Source organism: Erpetoichthys calabaricus, chromosome 13 (assembly GCF_900747795.2).
Source record: "Erpetoichthys calabaricus chromosome 13, fErpCal1.3, whole genome shotgun sequence".
NCBI classification, from domain to species: domain Eukaryota; kingdom Metazoa; phylum Chordata; class Cladistia; order Polypteriformes; family Polypteridae; genus Erpetoichthys; species Erpetoichthys calabaricus.
Window position 1 is genome coordinate 59702525 of NC_041406.2, and position 13359 is coordinate 59715883.

Genomic DNA, 13359 nt, shown 5'->3' on the forward strand with positions numbered 1-13359 from the left:
TATTGTTAATCATATCATTAGTATTGCATGAGAAGTGGAATGTTTTTGAAAGTTATAAAGAGGAGGTACACAATGTGTCTCCTTTGTAACTCTGGTTTACAAAAAAGTAAAATTTCAAAAGAAGAGGATGAAAAATTAAAATAACATTTAATACAAACTCAGAAATCAGACTTAATGATGGTACAGTGATTGCCTTATGTTAAATAAAGACATATAATTGCAAAGACATTCCTGCTATGCTATTGGAAAATTTATCTACATTTTACTAGAAACTCAACATAGAATAACAAACACAGCGGAGTGTAACACACAACATTTTTCACAAACATTTGTTCAGAAGGTTCACAGCGATAACTGTGATTCTCATAGGTAGTGCTGGATATACAGTAGACATGGTGAAGCCTACCAGAAAGTTATAGAGGATCAATATGGAAAATACTGGAAAAAAATAAGGCTGTATAACAACTAAAACTTGAAAGAATGCAACAAAGCTGCATAACAGACCTGTGTAGCAGTGGCAGTGGGATGCCCCATTAGAACTTTGAAAATATGCCTTTAGTTATTCAATTTCAAGACATTTTATTAATAGGAAAACATTACAGCAAATTCCTTTTGAAGTTGGTGAATGTACTTAATCCTAGAACTAACATACTGTCATAAACTTGTAACTACCAGAAAAAGAAAATGTATTTTTGCCAACTTTAACAAGATTAACACAGAAACAAGTATAAGTCAGTTACTTTAAAAACATTTTTCAAATGAAAAGCTATGAATGTTGTTCTGAAGACATACACTCTAGAACAGGGGTGTCCAACTCCGGTCATGGTGGGCCACAGTGGCTGCAGGTTTTCATTCTGAACATCATCTTAATTAGTGAGCCGTTTTTGCTGCTGATTAACTTGTTTTGCCTTAGTTTTAGTTGACGTGACTCAGACCCCTTAGTTGTTTTTTTCCTTAATGAGCAGCCAAACAATAACGAGACACAAAACAACCCACCACAGGACCAGCTATCCTGAAAATAAAGACAGTTGAAGGTCTCGGTCAAGTTGGTCTGCTCAGGTCACCAGAACATATTGATGGTGGTCTTAGAAAAAACAGAAAATCAACAGTCTGCTGTCTCAGAATGGGAGTAGCAACAAGTCATGATATTGAATAACGGCTATAATTAACAGCAAAAATTGGCATCTTATTAAGAAACTGGTTGGAGTGAAATTGGATGGAGTTTGACATTCCAATTCAGCTAGTCATCTTTTGGCTCGTTTCACATCTCATTTGTGTTTGGCTGCCATTTAATAAAGAAACAAATCAATTCAGAGGACTGAATCCTTAAAAACAGGGCTATTAAAATGAAGGGAAATGGAATTAATTAGTAGTGAAAACTGCTCACTGGTTAGGAAAAGGGATAGAATGAAAACCTGCAGCCACTGCAGCCCACCAGGATCGAAGCTGCTCTAGAAGTCTACAAGCTTTTTAAACTGAATATGAATAACTGAATTCATTTAGTGCTCACTCTGCAAATTGCAGAGAAATGGATTTCCACAGCATAGATCTAGCAGTGGAAAGGAGTTTCCCTACTAGTATTAAATGAAGAAGGGCCATAGGACAGAAAAAAGTGCTATGAAAGGCTGTCCATAAGCTTTTTAAAAACATTTTGGCCAGTTTTAATCACACAGTTTCATCTGTGCACATAATATAAAGAAGAAACTGAATTCCATAGCATTGACGCAGCTGTGAAAATGAGATCCCTCCCTACTTTGTAGCAGTAGGAATGTAAGGCAGCATTGAATTGTGAGCCAGAGCACTTCTAATGCACTTCTTTCCATGTGCATTGATAGAGACAGGCGATATGGTGTATAGTTAGATGTTGCTTGTTTGGAGTTGTTGCAGATACTTGCAACCTCCTTCCTCTGTCTAAATATATTTACCTTAGATCTTGTTATATAGTTCGTAATCATGAGTTTTGTCTTATATCTTTGCAGTCTGTAATGAAAGTCAGTACATATACAGCAAAAATTGGTTTAATGCTCTTGTATGTTTTAAATTCACTGTATTCTTATTGGCACCCATTTAAGCTTTTAGAACATCCAAGCAAACTTATATTAATAGCAGTAGAGTCATTGTATACAAAATGCTTCCATTGGTATAGACTCTTAACACCTCAGCTGGATTAAATGGGCTTGATAGTGAATGATTGAGTGGATATATTATTAGTAAACCACAGACTGAAGAAAAATGGTAAACATTGCATTCTTCATTGTGAAAGCATTATTCTCACAGCACCCTCTCAGAATGTATGCTGGTTGTCCTTGTTTCAGTCCTTTATTTGTGGCCTTTTTAATCTTTAGAATTATTTCCAAATGTTTCTGTTGCCTCACATCTTGCTGAACAACAACTCAAACTTTGTCTTAAAACTCTTCCTTGAAGATTACAAATGTTTCTCTTGTAATTCTAAATACTCAACCTATATGTTTTATCTTAGAGAAACAGGAGTAGATTTTTTGAGAAGGTGTCTGAGATAGAGACGTGGTCTAAATAACATGGCAGAGTGAAATACTAAAAAGGTATAACTTATGCTTCATCAATCCTAATCACTAACTAGAAAGGGTTCTGAACAAGCAAAGACTCATAATCCAGAAAACAACAAACAAAAATATCTTGAATATTTCTGTTCATATCCAGATCTTGGATAACAAAGCATCTAGTGTGACAATCTAAATACTGTTGCATTGATGTAGAACATGAGAGCGCTGTCATAGCGTCAAGCATGCTAAATCCTCAAACATGGTAGCGAAAATTAACAAACAAAATGATGTCCCAGGAAAACGTGGCAACTTTTTACCTTCAAAGATTAACTCCACAAATTATAATCTTTAATCAGAACTTTCTAGTGTAAAAACTCGAGAAGGAATGTGCTTTATTTCCAAAAAGATTTCAGAATGCTGACAAAAAGAGAAAAAGAAGAAGCCAGTCATAACACTATACAGTATATATATCTACCCCTGTGATCCCTAGGTAAATTGCTGTTTATTATTTCTAACACAGAGTTATGGTTGAATAAAATAAAGAAATAATAGCTGAATGTTCACTTAAAAAGGTAATAATACTTAATATATAACAAACATGCATACAATTAAATACTTATAATTGTTTAGGGTTATGCTATTGCATGCTATTGTAACTAATCTTGTTGCTTACAATGCCAGGTGTCATTGGCCACGAAATGGCAGCTAAATTTTAATACGTGCCAGAATAGGCACACATATAGTTTAATATAGGCCATGCAGCTGAAAAATATTTGGTTTTAACATTTTTAATAGGCAAAACCTAAATGCATAGAGGATTGCATATAAAAATGGCAACATCTGGTCTTACAGTATATGTTTCACAATCAAGTTATCCATTTGCTGTTGAGAATGAAGCTGTTAATGGAATACAGATAATATCCACATTAGTGGTTTTGAGATTTTCAATATCGTGTGATCCTGACAATTCCATTTCTGAACATTATACACCTACATAGGCCACAGTTTTCATTTTGATGGGATAATGTGATGCTTGATAAACAGTTACAGTACTTGATGTATTTTGAAATAGTGTCACATTATGTGTAAATGCATGTCTATTTACAGAATGCTGGTGGAAATGCTGGCCAAACACCCACTGGCTATAAATACAAATTAATGTTAGAAAACCTCATGAAAGCATTTAGCAGCACTGAGACGACAACTGGTATTGCTTATTTTGATTGCTAAGCTGACCAAACTAGAAAGAAAATATTTTGTATTGTGCTTAGCTGTTGAACAAAAAAATGCCTGAAAATGCATTTTAAATAAGGAGAACTATATTCAAAGCCAATGCACTAAAATTTTGTCATTATTAAGATACATACTGTACATACATATAGCCTAATAAATGCAATACTTTATCCATGAATTATATACTTATTACATTTTTATTCCATCTTCTTTTAGATATATTTTACATGACAAAGCATTATTTTTTGAGGTCAGTTTTCATTATAAAACATCCATCCATTATCCAACCCGCTATATCCTAACTACAGGGTCACGGGGGTCTGCTGGAGCCAATTTCAGCCAACACAGGGCACAAGAGACAGGAAACACACCCTGGGCAGGGCGTCAGCCCACCATAGGGCGCACACACACACCCACACACCAAGCACACACTAGGGAGAATTTAGGATCGCTAATGCACCTAACCTGCATGTCTTTGCACTGTGGGAGGAAACCGGAGTACCTGGAGGAAACCCATGCAGACACGGGGAGAACATGCAGACTCCACGCAGGGTGGACCCGGGAAGCGAACCCAGGTCTCCTAAATGTGAGGCAGCAGCGCTACCCACCGCGCCACCGTGCCGCCACCTCATTATAAAACACCACATTGTATTCATGATTTTAACTTTTGCTAAAAACTCTTTATTATCTAGTGACACTATTCAGACTGCCATGTTTCTAATTTTCATTTTTTCTTCTGAAGGTTACCTGTTTCATAATGAAAGTAGCTTACATTAAAGGATACGTTTTGTGATCAAGCTTTTGATTTTAATTCTTTCTAAGTGTTCCTTCAACATTTAAAATGATCTGAGTATAGTTTCTGGGGTTTTGATGGTTAAAGAACCCAGCGGTTATAAAGTATTTATTTTTATTGTATTTTATTTGTAATGTTTTCCCTAAATAAGCATGAATTGTTCTCCAACAACCCCAGTGACATGCAGGTTAGGTGAATTGAAGTTTCCAAACTAGTGGGAGTGGCAGTGTGGACAGTTGTGTGTTTGACTGGGTATTCTACGATAATTCATTTGTCTAGATTCTGAGAACAAATCTTACTGTAAGCCAGGATAAGTGTTTACATGGGACAACATCCACAATGTTTTAAATTCAGAATAAATAAGTCTGAGAATGCATTTACAACAGACTACAACAAAAAGAACTTCCCCAGAGGTTCAATAACACTGTAGATTAGATTTGTTGCACAACAAGACAAATGCAATTGGGGGATGTATCAATAATATATGTGTTAGGTAACACCTGCACATATGGGGGCTCACGCTTACAACACAGCACTGAAAATGAATCCTTAGCCACTCACTGCATGCAGCTATCAAGGCTACTAAAATAATGCTGTTGATGCATTGTTGGCTTAATATTTAGCTAACAAAAGAGTTACTGTACCAAGGCTAATGCATGGCATTGTTAGGATAAAACACAAATATATATACTATCATGTGAAATCATTGAACTCACCATTAGGAGAGTTGAACTTGATTTGTCTGGGACCTAAATTGCTGCAACAGTGGTGATCAAAATCACAGTCCACTGCTAGCCAAGAAATAAAAGGGTAATTTTTTTTATGCAGTTCATTTTTATAATGCAAAACACATGCATGTAAAATGTGTACCATAAGCACTCAAATAATTTTCAAAAGCAACAATAACCATAGCATTTACAAAATTTCCTTCTGGAAATTAGATTCCGGAGTGAAAGGTTGCTGCAAAGGGAGACAGGTAATAAGGTAAATTGCTCAGAAGGCCTTCATTTTAAAATGGCCGAATCTCATAAATATTAAGTGAATTTCACCATACCCAGTACAAGAACAGACTACATCTGTTAGAGAACACAACTTTGCCAGCAACAATCAGGTGTGATAAATATTATTGAAAACTAAAAGGCAGAAAAAGAGCAAATCCTATATGAAATGAGAAGTAGGTACATTTTTTTGAAAACTAATAATCACAAAAATGTTTTCTGATTTTCTGTTTCAAAACTTGTGTTCACTTTTATTGTTGACACCCCTTGCACCTAATGCAATAATACTTAACTCCACTGTGCTATTTATCAACAATTGCCATACTTTCAACTTACTGCTTTTGTTTGTGTGTTACCAGTTCATTATTACTTCATTAGGTTTCTGCCCTTCTTTGTTTCCATGTGGTTAATCTTGAATTTTACTTTCTTCTGTTGTGATTTATTTTGTACATTGCAAAGCACTATGTGCACTCAGTTAAAGGTGGTATATAAAGTATAATTCAATTTATTGGTTCATTTTGCACATAATTAATAAATTATGGAGATATCTATAATTTCTTTTTTTATATTTTCAGCAAGGTTTATAATATTTTATTTCAAACCCACTTTATAGATACTCCAAAATGTCCAATATGCTGTAGTTTTTGATGCAGGAACACTGCCTGCCTATAGCTCAGAAAGACCTGTGTTTGGATGCTGACCAGCTCACTGCCTGTGAACAGTTTAACATTTTTATTTTCCCAATGTAGAATTTTGATAACAGTATGCCAGTTTGCCCCACAAATGTGCATTATAAATTAATTGGTGTCTCTTGTTTGTGATGTTGTGAGTTGTCATTATTTTGTATTTTTATTTCAATTTTGGCTATGCTGTATTTTGGTGATATCACCATGCCACCATTTTGCTAATTAAGTTGGACCGTGCACACCGCAATTTCATAACCTACTGTATGATTGTGACATTATTACAGTGCCATCTTGCTGCCATCCAATAGTTGCTGGACATTCAGTCCCCAAGTACATGACATGTGACCTGATCACTACGGTACTGTTCAAGGCACTGGATGCAATGCATTCCAAAGTGTTTCTTCCATTATTTAGGGCTCCAAATCTTTTCTAGTTTACTGACTACATCTCTGTTTTGTGTATTGGTCCTTGGTATTTTGGCTGGTTGCTTTCCTGGTTTTGACCAAATTGTATAATATTTTATACTTTTTTCATCTCCTGATCCTTTGGGAATTCTGTTTTCCTGGAGCTTGTACTATTTTTTATCTTTGGTGCAACAATCATAGGTGTACTTTTAATTACAACTTACAGTTGTATTTAAAAATTAGATCACAAAAAACGCACGTTATTTGCAGATGGATTATAGAAAGCTGAGAAATCTTGTTTAAAAACAGCATTTTTTTCGGAGTAGCTCACATAAGTGTGTGGACTTCATAAAAAGCAATCCAAGCTACCTTAAATTACTAATAAAAACATAGCCAACTGTGCATAATATAAATATCAAAAGAAATTTTCAATTGTGAAAATGTGACAGTGAAGAAATTAGGATTTCAGTTCAATTCAGGTGGACATGCATAATCTTCTATGTTGATGCAGTCTCTGTTCTGATCTAGATGCTGTATACTGTAGGACATTAATAATTCTGTTTGTCTTTTTCAGGACTCAGAAGAGCTAAACGAATCATTAGAAAATATGTGCTTCATTTCAAAGTCACTTATGAAGGACAGAAATTCAGCCTTAACTGGCCAACTGCTTGTTGTATAAGATGTAACTCGAGGCCAACGTTTTGTTCACCGTAAAGATTGAAAGCACCATAAAATATTGTAAAAGCATGATATGCAGTCATTTACTAACTTTTTAAAATGGAAAATAGAGAAAAAACTGTACATTTCATTGTGTGTTTTTTTGAAAGTGAGGAGTACACATTAAGCTTTGTTCTGTGTTTTTAGTTGCTTATTGATAAAGGAAATAAATATATATTTATAACATTTCTAAATTATGCTTTTATACATTTTTACACCTCTAAATAAATATAGCCCTATGTGGCAGTGGTATGGTTTTTATCATCTTTACTCTCCTGTACTTTTTGAAATTTATTTGCCCATTTGTCTTTTGCTGTGTAGAAGAAAGAAGCTTCTTGAAACAATTTAAAAAGGACTTTTGCAGAGACACTTTTTTCATTTTTAACTTGACTACTAAAAATATACATTTTCTGTTAACATCGTTGTATTTAGACCAGCATTACTTGACTTTTTTGCTAATTAGTTTAAGTAGAAAGTGTGCTTCAGTACAGGTCATCCACCTGAAGCTAAGCATGTTCAGGCTCAGCTTGCATTTGGATGGGAGACCATCTAGGAAAAGTTTGGTTGCTGCTGGAAGAGGTATTAGTGAGGCCAACAGGGGGACATACACTGTGGTCTGTGTAAGAATCCCAGTGCCTCAGTGCAGTAACGGGGAACCTATGCTGTAGAAATGGTGCCGTCCTTCAGTTGAGAGATAATACCGAGGTCCTGACTGTCTGTGGTCATTAAAGATCCCTGAGCATCTTTTGTATTAAAGAGTAGAGTTTATCCCAAAGTCCCGGCTAATGCCCATCATGGCCCTGTCCATTCTAGCCCCATAATTATTCCCTGTCTCAAGCTGGCTGCCTCTCTCACCCCTTCACCACCTAATAGCTAACATGTGGTGAGCATGCTGGTGCAATAATGGCTGCCATTGCATCATCCAGATGAGTGGTACACATTGGTGGTGGTTGAAGTGGTTCCCCTCTGGCTGAGCGCTTTGAGTAGTGAGAAAAGCACTATATAAATGTAATTTATTATTATTATTGTTGTTATTATTATTATTAAGAAGCTCTCTGGTATTGTAAGTCTGGAGTTTTAAGAATGCCGGGTGAGGTATTGCTTGGCTGTGCATGTTTTTGCTTATAAGAGATAAGAACAAGTTTAAATCAAATTCTATGTTATACAAGCATACTGTGCAATCTCATTTTAGACACAGGATTTTATTTTTATTAACTCTGTATAAAGGTAAAGTTACCTTAGAAATATGCACATACAGTGGTGTGAAAAACTATTTGCCCCCTTCCTGATTTCTTATTCTTTTGCATGTTTGTCACACAAAATGTTTCTGATCATCAAACACATTTAACCATTAGTCAAATATAACACAAGTAAACACAAAATGCAGTTTGTAAATGGTGGTTTTTATTATTTAGGGAGAAAAAAAAATCCAAACCTACATGGCCCTGTGTGAAAAAGTAATTGCCCCCTGAACCTAATAACTGGTTGGGCCACCCTTAGCAGCAATAACTGCAATCAAGCGTTTGCGATAACTTGCAATGAGTCTTTTACAGCGCTCTGGAGGAATTTTGGCCCACTCATCTTTGCAAAATTGTTGTAATTCAGCTTTATTTGAGGGTTTTCTAGCATGAACCGCCTTTTTAAGGTCATGCCATAGCATCTCAATTGGATTCAGGTCAGGACTTTGACTAGGCCACTCCAAAGTCTTCATTTTGTTTTTCTTCAGCCATTCAGAGGTGGATTTGCTGGTGTGTTTTGGGTCATTGTCCTGTTGCAGCACCCAAGATCGCTTCAGCTTGAGTTGACGAACAGATGGCGGACATTCTCCTTCAGGATTTTTTGGTAGACAGTAGAATTCATGGTTCCATCTATCACAGCAAGCCTTCCAGGTCCTGAAGCAGCAAAACAACCCCAGACCATCACACTACCACCACCATATTTTACTGTTGGTATGATGTTCTTTTTCTGAAATGCTGTGTTCCTTTTACGCCAGATGTAACGGGACATTTGCCTTCCAAAAAGTTCAACTTTTGTCTCATCAGTCCACAAGGTATTTTCCCAAAAGTCTTGGCAATCATTGAGATGTTTCTTAGCAAAATTGAGACGAGCCCTAATGTTCTTTTTGCTTAACAGTGGTTTGCGTCTTGGAAATCTGCCATGCAGGCCATTTTTGCCCAGTCTCTTTCTTATGGTGGAGTCGTGAACACTGACCTTAATTGAGGCAAGTGAGGCCTGCAGTTCTTTAGACGTTGTCCTGGGGTCTTTTGTGACCTCTCAGATGAGTCGTCTCTGCGCTCTTGGGGTAATTTTGGTCGGCCGGCCACTCCTGGGAAGGTTCACCACTGTTCCATGTTTTTGCCATTTGTGTATAATGGCTCTCATTGAGGTTCGCTGGAGTCCCAAAGCTTTAGAAATGGCTTTATAACCTTTACCAGACTGATAGATCTCAATTACTTCTGTTCTCATTTGTTGCTGAATTTCTTTGGATCTTGGCATGATGTCTAGCTTTTGAGGTGCTTTTGGTCTACTTCTCTGTGTCAGGCAGCTCCTATTTAAGTGATTTCTTGATTGAAACAGGTGTGGCAGTAATCAGGCCTGGGGGTGGCTACGGAAATTGAACTCAGGTGTGATACACCACAGTTAGGTTATTTTTTAACAAGGGGGCAATTACTTTTTCACACAGGGCCATGTAGGTTTGGATTTTTTTTCTCCCTAAATAATAAAAACCATCATTTAAAAACTGCATTTTGTGTTTACTTGTGTTATATTTGACTAATGGTTAAATGTGTTTGATGATCAGAAACATTTTGTGTGACAAACATGCAAAAGAATAAGAAATCAGGAAGGGGGCAAATAGTTTTTCACACCACTGTATGTACAGTCATGGCCGAAATTATCGGCACCCCTGGAATTTTCCCAGAAAATGCACCATTTCTCCCAGAAAATTGTTGCAATTACAAATGTTTTTGTATATACATGTTTATTTCCTTTATGTGCATTGGAACAACACAAAAAAACAAAGGAAAAAAGCCAAATCCGACATCATGTCACACAGAACTCCAAAAATGGGCCGGACAAAATTATTGGCACCTTTTCAAAATTGTGGGTAAATCGTTTTATTTCAAGCATATGATGCTCGTTTGAACTCACCTGTGGCAAGAAACAGGTGCAATCACACCTGAAGCCAGTTAAAATGGAGAAAAGTTGACTCAACCTTTCTGTTGTGTGTCTGAGTGTGCCACACTAAGCATGGAGAACATAAAGAAGAGCAGAGAATTGTCTGAGGACTTGAGAACAAAAATTGTGGAAAAATATCAACAATATCAAGGCTACAAGTCCATCTCCAGAGATCTTCATGTTCCTTTGTCCACTGTGCGCAACATAATCAAGAAGTTCACAACACATGGCACTGTAGCTAATCTCCCTGGACGTGGACGGAAGAGAAAAATTGATAAAAGACTGCAACGAAGGATAGTCCGAATGGTGGATAAACAACCCCAATCAACTTCAAAACATTTTCAAGCTGTTCTGCAGACTCAGGGTGCAACAGTGTCAGCTCGAACTATCCGTTGGCATCTGAACGAAATGAAACACTATGGCAGGAGACCCAGGAGGACCCCACTGCTGACACAGAAACATAAAAAAGCCAGACTGGAGTTTGCCAAATTGTACTTGAGGAAGCCAAAATCCTTCTGGGCGAACGTCTTGTGGACAGATGAGACCAAGGTAGAGCTTTTTGGTAAAGCTCATTATTCTACTGTTTACAGAAAACAGAATGAGGCCTACGAAGAAAAGAACACAGTACCTACAGTCAAACATGGTGGAGGTTCTAAGATGTTTTGGGGATGTTTAGCTGCCTCTGGCACTGGATGCCTTGACTGTGTGCAAGGCATCATGAAATCTGAAGACTACCAAAAGATATTGGGGCACAATGTAGGGCCCAGTGTCAGAAAGCTGGGTCTGCGTCAGAGGTCATGGGTGTTCCAGCAGGACAATGACCCCAAACATACCTCTAAAAGCACCCAGAAATGGTTGAAGACAAAGCGCTGGAGAGTTCTGAAGTGGCCAGCAATGAGTCCAGATATAAATCCGATTGAACACTTATGGAGAGATCTCAAAATTGCTGTTGGGAGAAGGCGCCCTTCAAATCTGAGAAACCTTGAGCAGTTTGCAAAAGAAGAGTGGTCGGAAATTTCAGTTGAGAGGTGTAACAAGCTTGTTGATGGTTATAGGAAGCGCTTGATTTCAGTTATTTTTTCCAAAGGGCGTGCAACCAAATATTAAGTAGAGGGTGCCAATAATTTTGTCCAGCCCAGTTTTTGAGTTGTGTGTGACATGATGTCAGATTTGGCTTTTTTTCTCTGTTTTTTTGTGTTGTTCCAATGCACATAAAGGAAATAAACATGTGTATACCAAAACATTTGTAATTGCAACAATGGGAGAAATGGTGCATTTTCAAGGAAAATTCCAGGGGTGCCAATAATTTCGGCCATGAATTTAAGTATAGTTATACAGTATTAGATCCGAAAAATTAGTTGATTACAGTGAAGAGGAGGAGGAGTAAGTCAAACTGAGAATGCTTTGAGTCACTACCAAAACATCATGTTACAGTAACACAAACAAGAATAGAGGTGTCCTGAGGAAGGAGAAGACCACTGCCAGGTCATATAGTAATGGTTTGACACACTCTTTGCTTTTGTTTATGTCACTAGCTATTTATTAAATCTGTTCCCTTGTATGCATTTTCCTCTGTTTACAGTCAGTAGATGGGAGTCCGGTTTCTTTCATATTTTAGGTAAATCAGGGGTGAAGAGGGACACTTGTAAGAGAAAGGAAAATGGAGGGAGTACTGCATGATTGGTTGGTAAGTGGCATTAACCAAGGTGAGTCACCCTGAAGGTCATATTCTAGGGTACCCATGTGTTGTTCATGCTAAAGCTATTGAGTCCATATGTGGAGTGATAGGCTTTGCAACCATCACTCATAAACAGTGTTTAAATGAACAGGGTCTGTGAGTGTTTGTGTTAAGGTTAGGAAGTGAGAGCAGGTCAACCCAAAATGAACTTCACAATAATACATCAAGCATTAATGTCAGCAATAGATCATTTACAGTGCCATCGCTGATAATGTTATTGGGAGTGTGGACATGTTTTAACTTTAAAAAATCATATGAGCAGAGCGGATTAATTCTATACAAATGGAGTTATCTAGTAGAAGTGTTATTGCAATGATTCTAAGTTGAATTTAACAAGTAAAAAATAAGTGAATAAACAAGGTAATATTAAAAACAGTTTACAATTACAAGAAAGTTGAAACTTAGTTTGGGTGGCAACAGTGAATGTTGTTTTTCCAGCATCTTTCTGTAGGTTATTCAGTTTTTGTGCAATTTCTAATTTGTGTTTGTGTGTTATTGGGGCGTACTTTGTTAAAGGCACTGACGTGGAGAAATTGAGGAATGTAATAGGGGACCTTTTCACACCAGTACTGTTGAAAAAGCACTTTCTATACATCTGTTAAAGAATTTAGGCAGCAGCTGAGAAAAGGCAGTTACCAGAATGCTGTAAGTGGGAGTCATATAACAAACTTATCTCTAGGGATAGTTCTGTCTAATTGTATTGTGATAACAGACTCTTTTAAAAAAAAAGTTTCTTGAGTGTTTGCTTTAATCTTTGGAAGGAATGATTTAAAGAAAGAAAAGTGTAAGTTTGTTAGTGAGCAACACTGTGGTTTGATACAAAGTTCTGTTTTAGGTTAGAATTTCTGAGGATTCCATGTTAAAAATGCATGTATGTGCACCCTCCTCCTTAATAGCGCTGTTGATTTCTAGTTATTTCAGTGAGTGCCATAGCAGCATTGGCAAGTTTGGACTTTTGCACTTAAACAGTCTACTGTATATCATTCATGCGGCCCGTAATCAATTGAAGCACTACTGTCTGCTTTGGCCTGCTCTATTTTAGTACTTAAAATAATAAATGGTTCATAACGGTACATAGCATGTGTGTGTTT

At 36.9% G+C, this 13359-nt stretch overlaps 1 protein-coding gene across 6 annotated transcripts in view; it reads left to right on the forward strand.

The window, feature by feature from the left end:
• The window catches only part of crppa (CDP-L-ribitol pyrophosphorylase A), a 328414-nt gene extending 320875 nt beyond the window's left edge, over positions 1-7539 (forward strand). For all 6 annotated transcript variants that reach the window (XM_028817033.2, XM_028817031.2, XM_051936123.1 and 3 more), the window contains one exon: positions 7211-7539. In XM_028817033.2, the coding sequence (XP_028672866.2) occupies positions 7211-7315 (105 nt within the window). In that variant the 3' untranslated portion in view covers positions 7316-7539. The remainder of the gene's footprint in view (positions 1-7210) is intronic.
• The last annotated feature ends 5820 nt before the right edge of the window (positions 7540-13359 follow it).